The 9,291-nt window shown below is 39.8% G+C and overlaps 1 protein-coding gene across 1 annotated transcript in view; it reads left to right on the forward strand.

Annotated features, from left to right (window-relative positions):
• The first annotated feature begins 1,867 nt into the window (after positions 1 to 1,867).
• The window catches only part of LOC130568109 (cytosolic sulfotransferase 1-like), a 14,429-nt gene continuing 7,005 nt past the window's right edge, over positions 1,868 to 9,291 (forward strand). Inside the window, exons 1-3 of the mRNA XM_057356779.1 lie at positions 1,868 to 2,090; positions 2,732 to 2,860; positions 2,972 to 3,072. Of these exons, the coding sequence (XP_057212762.1) occupies positions 2,815 to 2,860; positions 2,972 to 3,072 (147 nt within the window). The 5' untranslated portion in view covers positions 1,868 to 2,090; positions 2,732 to 2,814. The remainder of the gene's footprint in view (positions 2,091 to 2,731; positions 2,861 to 2,971; positions 3,073 to 9,291) is intronic.

Consider the following 9,291-nt stretch of genomic DNA (forward strand, 5'->3'; position numbering starts at 1 on the left):
CAGGCTGCAGCCTAGGCGAGGGTTTGTGCCTAAAGTGCTTTCCACTTCATATAGAGCACAGGTCATTACGCTCCAGGCTTTTGCCCCTCAGAGCTCGGAGTCAGCGTCACATCCTCTCTGTCCAGTTCATGCGTTGCGGATTTACCTGAATAGCACCACCACGTTCAGACGAGAAGAGCAGCTATTTGTCTGTTTCGGGGGCCGCTCTAGAGGGCTGCTGGTTTCAAAACAGAGACTGTCACATTGGATTGTGGAAGCGATTGAGCTGGCTTAAACGTCTCCAGTTACGTATGTAACCTCTGTTCCATGAAAGGAGGTAACGAGACATTGCATAGAGCTATGCTATGGGTTTCCCCCTCCTTCTCAAATACTGAAGCCTTATTGCATCGCGCCAGTAAATTTTACCGGCCAATGGCGCTCCAGCGTCGAACTATGGGCGGGGCCTCCAGCTATATAGTCCGACGCCGAGCGGCATTGTCTGAGAATCTTTCGACCAACGAACATGGATAAGACCCTGAGAAATACAACACAGCAGCTTATGCAATGTCTCGTTCCCTCCTTTCAGGGAACCGAGGTTACATACATAACATGAGACGTTTCTCTAAGTAAAAGTAACGATACACAGGATAAACCCTTCGCATGTTTACAAGCCATACACATTGCTTTCTATGAGTGAACGGACAAATGTGTCACAGTGACATTTTATCTACTTTTAAGTTGCCACAGGTCCCTGAGGTCTTACTTAAGAAATACCGGTACTTACAATGACTTTATTGTATTGTATTTCTTAATTTTTTTATACCCATAGGCCCTTATTTAAATCATTGTGTACTGTATTCTATTGTGTTATGGTCTCTGTGTACTGTTTTTGCTGTTTCTGTGTTCTGGATGCTCCTGTCACCAAAACAAATTCCTTGTATGTGCAAACATACTTGGCAATAAAGCTCTTTCTGATTCTGATTTATCTGCAGCTTTGCCTCGTTCAGTTTGAAGGATTTCAATTGAAAACTAAATAAATCCATTGCTCTCTTGTCTTCTGTGAGGCTGGGAACAGTGTTCTGTGCTGATCTGGGAAGCCAACAACAGAACAGTTAGCATGCTTTGCTCTGCTTTGCTTACTTTTGCCATGGTGTCGGAACTAATTCACATATGTCGCTTGCGAAAACAAAAATGGCGGCAGCGCCATGGGTGGACACGTTCAGAAAAGGGCGGTAATATTATAATAAGAACGACTACCTACATCAGAAGGGGAGCGAAATCTGAACGGCTTGTTTTCTCACAGGCTTGCAGAGATAGTCTCACATAAAAAAGTTACTGGGTTGTCATTTTTCACGTTTTCTGAGTTGGTAGATGCACCAGACACCCGATTATAGCACTTAAACATTGAAAAAGTCAGATTTTCATGAAATGTCCCCTTTAAAGGAGGAGTTCACTTTAAAATTACAATTTCATGATAATTCACTCATGGGGGCTGTTGGTTAAGGCCCAAAATTTCTGTTTCATCGCAGCTTCAATAGGCTCTACACGACAACAGCCGATGAATAAGGGCGTTGTCTAGCGAAACGTTTGGTTCTTTCCCAAGAAAACGAAAAAATTCTATACTTTTAAACAGAAATATATGGCTTGCACAGCCTCGGAGTGCCCCAATGATGCACGTCTATGACTTCCGTATTATACAATCACATTGGAAAGGTTATGCGTGACGTAGATTTCAAAAGATTTAAACATCGCTGATATCCACACGAACTGACCGGTCTTTGAACGGTCTTCTTTCTCCACACTCATATACATTGGGTCGGAGCTTCCGCTTACATCAGGTGTGACCTTTCATTTACATTTACATTTATTCAATTGGCAGACGCTTTTATCCAAAGCTCGTTCTCGACGGTTTTAGCAGCTTTCAGATCACCAGTACACTGAACCAAAAGCTGTTTCTTTCGGACACGTCTGACTGAGAACCAAGGAGCTGATGATGTTGAGCATGTGTGATGCACGTGAGGCTAACGAACAGTGTGGACAACTGATGCTGTGCTAATGCTACGAGCGCACGTGAACAGAGGACTTAAATATATGGAGCAATCTGGCAAAATGTAAATTCATTTAATTACAAAATCGTATTGCATCATGCATGGATCATATAGTTTCTGTAAAACACCGATGAAGATTAATTTATTCACTTTTAAGACTTACAATATCATAGTTTGCACATCACTGTGCCTGTCTTTGGGTGCTTTAGTTGCAAAACATATATGTAAGAAACGTGTCAGATCATGACGGTGATGTGTGAAAGGTGGGGTGGTTGATTTGGAAAGGTGCTAACTTTAGCCTGCTAGCACTGAAATTGTAATCCCACCCTCTATGCGATTTGCTTTTTAAAGCCACGCCTCCTCCAAACACATGAATGTATTTTGTAAATCCACGTAACGAATTACAGAAATTACAGAATAGGTTTACATATGGGACACTTTTTAACAGGCAGAACAGATATATGCTGATATTTGTGGCTTCAGACAAAAGCCTTAGACAGTTTTGGATCTGTGTTATCCGAATATATGCTGCTTATGGTGGTGCTGCAGTCAAAGTCAAAGCTCAAAGTTTAGACTTTTACACCACATACTGTGACTGCAGTAAAAATACATAAAGCTGATTTTTTTTACATGACGTGCATGCTGTCCAAAAGGCACATACTGTACTTACGAATGTAAAAACTTTTCCTCCATCATTCCACTAGGTACTACCTGGGTTTCTTATATACTGGACCTGTTGTATTTTGGTAATGAGGCTCCAGAGCGCCAGACTTCACAGCCTATCTACATGAGGGTGCCATTCCTGGAGTCCTGCTTTCAAGTTATTCCATCGGGTCAGCGATAACAGAATAATTCACTTTAAGTTAAATCATACAAGTTTGCAAGAGATGTAGTTTATGTAATGTTATCTTAAATGTAAATGTATTTTTTGAAATCACTCTCAGGGACAGAACTGGCTGATAATCTGACGACTTCTCCTCACCTCATCAAAACTCATTTACCTGTTCAGTTGGTGCCAAAGTCCTTTTGGGAGCAGAACTCAAGGGTACTGTAGTATATGATTTTTTTCTCTGTAAAATTTTACATTGTGTTTTATGTTGTATACCGTATCCACAATGCATGCTTCAATCACAAATGTAACCACATGTTTGTAATGATCAAAAAGACAATTTTATTTTACCTTAAAATAAGGTAATTTTATTTACTTTAGGTATAGCACTAAAGTCACAAAGCCGAAGTGTAACTTCACTTTTTTTATTGAAGTGTAACAATCCTATTCTGCCAATAGAAAATGTAACAAATAACCAGCAAACACTTGAATATGTTCCCATTCTTGAACTTATGACTCAAGCTTAAGTTATAGTCGTGTGTAGGACCTTAGCCTCTACGCCGTAGGTTACGTGTCGGTTTTCATTTACACTTCTGCCTTGTTGTCCGTGTCGACAGGCAATGACCACTAGGCGTCAGTGTCCACGCGCGTGTTACTTGTGTAACCAAGACAAGAGCCGAAGAAGAATGAGCTCAAGCATTAGCAGTGTTAGCGGCAAGTAAACTGTCACTTTTGTTGCAGCTTGAGATGTTAAATGCAGAAGCACAAATAATTTACTTAGATAATTCATTCTGAAATGCGTTTGAGTAAACAAGTTTTTTTGACCTGAGGGAGGGGTTCAAACAGACCAATCACAGCGCTTGCGGTCCGCGTAGGGTCCGCGTTGAGTTGACGCGTTGTTACATTTTTGGAGAGGTGCGCGTCAGGCTACGGTGTAGGGTATGCGGCTCTGCATCCGACGCAAAACCATAAATTGGGCTTTAGTGTCCCCCAAAGTAACCAAACCCCCTCCCACTTTTTTAAGGAACTTTTTAACACCTTTGTGTGTGTGTGTGTGTGTGTGTGTGTGTGTGTGTGTGTGTGCGTGTGTGTGTGTGCACGCGCCTGCCCATGCGTGTTCGATAGAGGAGCTGCCAGAAAGAGCAGAGGCCCCACGGCTCGTTTTAAAGCACGTTTCTTTCATACTTAAATAACATGTTAATATCGCAATGACAATAAAAATACGATCAATCTTATCTTTAAGCCCTACTTTCTAAACTCCTAACTACTTTCTAAAAATATTCAAATGCAATGCTAACTCTGAAACATGGCATTAACTCACACTCTTTGTGATGCCTTTGCAGGTTTCTTACAAAATTGGATGTTGTCCTACAGGTTTCGGAAAAAGTTTTGTTGCAAAAACTTTCCTTTTAAGCGCACTGTCGATAAATTCTTTATGGTTTGTAAAACCAAATGTTATTATGCCGCTGCTCGCTGACATCGTGCCTGATGAATGTTTGCTGCTGTTCAGTTTGTGCCGTGGACGAATCGTTCATTTGAACCGGTTCATTCTTTTAAGTGAACCAGTCGAACCAGTTCACCTGAATTGTTCACGTTTAGCATCTCCCATAAACACTTAATATTACCCACAAATTAATTCAGTTCTTCACTTTCTGGCGTACATGACAGTCCCGAGGACTTGAACCAATATACCGGAGTTATTTAGTTACACCAACAGCACACACTGAACTGCTGTGTGAAGAGAGAATTTATGAACACGCGGGGCTCTCGTTCTTGAGTCGGCAACAGTTTTCAGATCACAAGAAGTATGCTCTATCAATGTTTTGTTTTGAAGGAGAAAAAATATATACTGTATATATCTGGACTCGGTCGAGACCGACTAGAACATTTGGCGAGACCAATGACCAAGTCCGAGACAAGTCCGAGTGCAAATACCAACGAGTCCGAGACAAGTCCGAGATCATAAAAAAACGTCTTGAGTCCGGACTCGAGTACTACAGCACTAATTATAAGTAAGGGATGATCCACAGCTAGCCGTGCGTTAAAGGGTTTTAATGCACGACGTGGAGGCCAAGAACTACCCGACGCGAAGCGGAGTGCATTAAAATCCTTTAGCGCACGGCTAGCTGTGGATTATCCCGCTTATACCATGGTAATTTCAAATCTTTTATTGATGTTTACAGTGAAATTTTAGATCAAACAGGTGAAAATTACAGTGATTTTGTCAGTTAAATTTCAAATGTAATCAAATTTACTGGAGCTACCTGTGCGTTAAAGGGTTTTAATGCACACCTTCCATCCAATCAGAATCGAGTATTCAAACAGACCATGGTATAACTTAAATTAATGATTGTTTTCGCTCACTTTCTATTTATTATTTCCAAATTGAATAAACGTTTCTTTTTCATGCTGCTAAGAGACAATGTTGTCACGAACTGTGGCGGACAGAACCCAGGTGCAGACAGAAGGAGGGGGTAAACAAAACAGACTTTAATAATAACTACAAAATAAAAACCCACGATGGGGGACAAACACAATAACCAAAAACGCTTTTAAAAGACAAAGAAAAACTTCCCACAATGGGGCAAAACAAAAACCAAAGAACACTAAAACAACTCACTTAACTAAACAGGTTCACGGACAGGACAAGGCAAGGCTGAGACGCGGGAACACGGGGTCACACAAAACACACCAAACACAACGAAACGCACAGGACAATGAAACATGAGGCATTTTAAAGGGAACACAAACGAGGGATAACGACACAGGGCAGGTGAGAAACATTAGACACGGCAGGGAAGCAATACATGAAACGAGAGGGGCGGGGCCAATGACAAGACACTGGAGAGAACGCATATTATTGTCAAAAGGACAATAATATGTTTCTCTCCACACATAACCAAAGACTTTGTCATGGCTCTGCCTCAGGACCAGGAAATCCAAGACTAAATGAAGCAGAACCATGACACAATGTGAAGATTTACTAATGCAAAAAAACAGTTTGTCTGCCTAACTTAAAATATGACATGCAAAAAACGATTTTAATGTATAATCATAATTACAATACCAAAAGCATCAATATTATTATTTTTTTGTTTAAATCTTGCAGTGCCTGTTTTTATATATATGGCATGCTCCTCTGACTCAAAAACATCAGCATCAGTCTTAAAGGGACAGTTCACTCAAAAATGAAAATTCTGTCATCATTTACTCACCCTCAGATTGTTCCAAACCTGTAAAAATGTCTTTGTTTTGCTAAACACAAAGGAATGTATTGGAAGAATGTCAGTAACCAAACAGATCTCACCCCCCATTTACTGCCATAAATAAATATAGGAATCAATGGGGATGGGATCTGCTTGTTTTTGTCTTTTTTATCATTTATGTTTAATGTATAACTTACACTTTAAATGAATTAAATTACATTCATCTTAGATTATGTAATATTGGTGTTAATATGGCACATTTGAGCAGCATTAAGTAAGGGGTAATGTACAGGCAGCCGGTTGTTATTGCAGAAATAAGCCCCGACAGTGTGATCAGGACCCGACGAGAAAGCTCTTGTATCACACCCAAGGGGCTTATTTTGCGATTACAGCAGGCTGCTTATACATTATCCCGCTTATTATTTGGCTACTTGCCACATGAGAAAAAAAACTGGACATGAATTGTGAATTTGAAATCTTCTGCAAGGAAAAGCTGTTTACTTTCGGTTTTAAGGTAAGAAACGATGTTCAGATGCCATGAACAGGCAATTTGGTTTAATCATTTGTAAATATATGATTTACCCAATTGTACAATTTTTATTTGTGCTGGTCAATTATAGCAATAGTAAAATTGAACTGCTAGAAAACCTTGAGATAATTGGGTGGGACTTGAGGGAGCCGCTGCTGAAACTTTGAGTGGCTCCTCTCATAACAGATTTGATCTCACTCCAAACATTTAATAAAACTTGAGAGCCCTGTATTAGTACAGCCCAGTTGTATACCCCGCGGGGGCCAAAAGAGCGCTTTAGTACACGCACAGTTTATGAAGTGACATGATGTAACAGCGGTTTTCTTGCGCTGCCCACGGGGAAGCTTACGCAGTGACAGTATTTATGAGACTGATAACAGCCAATTGCGCTTATCAACCACATGGGGGAACCATAAGTAAAAGTTCTCTAGAGCTGCTTTAAGTGCTATATAGAACCATATCTTAACCCTTAACCGCTGAAGAACCATACAGCCCCACTTCCATATAAAGAACCTGTTAAGCCCTTCAGCGCTTCTATATAACACCTCAGTCATCTCAAAGAACCGCTGAAGAACCTCTGAGGTGCTTAAAGTGGTTTCCCTATGATTACAAGCCAAGAACCTTGGCTGCTATGTAGTACCATTTTTTTAGAGCTTAGTTTGGTTTTAAAATAAAATTTTAAATTGGGTTCTTTTGAATATTTCGATTTGGGTGGAATGTTTTCTTCAGTCGAGATGTCTATAGTAGGGATGTAATGGTTCAAATTGCTCATGGTTTGGTTTGTACTGTGGTTTTGTGGTCACAGTGTGGTTGCTATGTTCAGGAGAAACAAACTTTTAATTGTCAGTTCATTCTCAGCTTTGCAGTTCACCGTAGAGCTCAGGGATAACTGCTGCTACATGAATCTACAATGGAGAAAGGGCTGCATGTCTTTGGCAATGAAAACCCTAGCACATACACTTGTAAACAGTTGTATTAATTTAGCACACATAAGTTGGTTGTTGATGACAGTTGGTTACTAGCCAGTACAAAATGAACATGATGGCGAGGAAAAGCAAGGACGTCTTTGTGTGGATAACGTTAGAGAGGGTAATCCATGTTATTAGGCTTGTTTGATTTCATCCAGCGCCACGCAAGACCGATCGACAGATGACATTGCAGTACTTGGAGCACAATTTCAAAGCATACGGCTCTCGATTCTTTCTCAGTGTACGCAGCGCAGCTTGAAGTTAAACAAGCCTGTTGTTTGCATGGTCAAAGGAATGACCATTACCTAATAATAACCAAACTAAAGTCTGCATTAAAGTATGTAAAGATTAAGTTTAATTGGTTATGGTGAACTGGTTACTGTATCAGCTCGCAGCAGACACATACCGTGAAGTAGTTAGCAAATGTTTTGTAGAGAAACGAAAACGGGTTGCCCCACTACAATTATTTGCACTCCCATAAAAACTCTCAAATATATTTTGGGATTGCACAAATTAAATTTGGGGAGCCTATGCGACTTAAAAGGTCACTATTTTGAGCCATTACTATACTGCTCGAAGAGACATATGGGTTGAGAATTTATACGCTGTTGTTCATTGGAGATAAACCAGAATCATAATCGGTAGGTAGGCATAAGGTCAAAACACAGGCAAACAGTATATAACCAACGTCATCAAGGGCCAATGCTCAGAAACGCAGGACAAGGTTTAAATAGAAAATTAAACAAGGCTGATGACAAAGCCTTGAAGGTAGTTTGGCATGATGAGTCCAGACAGTGGTTTATAGGAATTGTTGTCCCAAAAAGAAATTGCTCAAGAGGGGAGTGCCCTCTGCTGGACATCAAAGACCTCTCCAGCTGGTGATCATGACAATAGTGACATGCCTTGTCTCAGAAAGTTCCTCTTCCTAATTTAAGCAATTTACTGTTCTTATTTAACAATTTACTGTTCTTCTTTAACAATTTACTGTTCTTATTTAATTAGTGTCTTCTGTTATAACTTAATACCATTCATTTATGTTTGACATTTGAAACTCTTTATAAGCTTGCTTTCTACAATGTTTTAAAAACATTAAATTTACACTAACGTTTTATTGAAAATTTCAACATAAACAACATTGCTGTTTGGTTTGTTATGTTGTATTGGCGTTTCAAGGATACTAAACGAAAACCTACAAGAACGCTATCCTGACATTTTAAATTATAAAAATGAAAAAGTACTATAAAGTGTATGATGTTTTTTTAAGTTGCAAAAGATGCTAACCTATCTGCAACTAAAATATAACAGTGTAACACCCTGTCTACACTGGATGCAAAATGGCGCTATGCGACAAAAGAGCCCATTGGAACCTATTATCATTTTTTATTTTGTCCTCACAAGATGCGGCGCAACGCAACACAACAAACCCATTAAGAACAATCCCTATCCTGCCGTTCGCATTTGAGTGACAGGCAGAGGCGTATTAAGACCTCATGGTGCCCCTGGGCAACAGCCCCAGAGGTGCCCCCCATCAACCCACACGCAAGAATCCACTCATTAAATGATTTATATATTAAAAGATTTTATAAGAATGAAACTCAGCAATTTACAATATACTATTTTACAAGAATTATACATTAACATGACACTTTTGTAGACTATAACACAAAAACAACTCTTTTCCATTAAGTATTTTTAACAATTAGGCCTACTGTAGTTAAGGGGCACCTGCTTT

The sequence above is a fragment of the Triplophysa rosa genome, linkage group LG17 (assembly GCF_024868665.1).
Source record: "Triplophysa rosa linkage group LG17, Trosa_1v2, whole genome shotgun sequence".
In the NCBI taxonomy this organism is placed as follows: Eukaryota; Metazoa; Chordata; class Actinopteri; order Cypriniformes; family Nemacheilidae; genus Triplophysa; species Triplophysa rosa.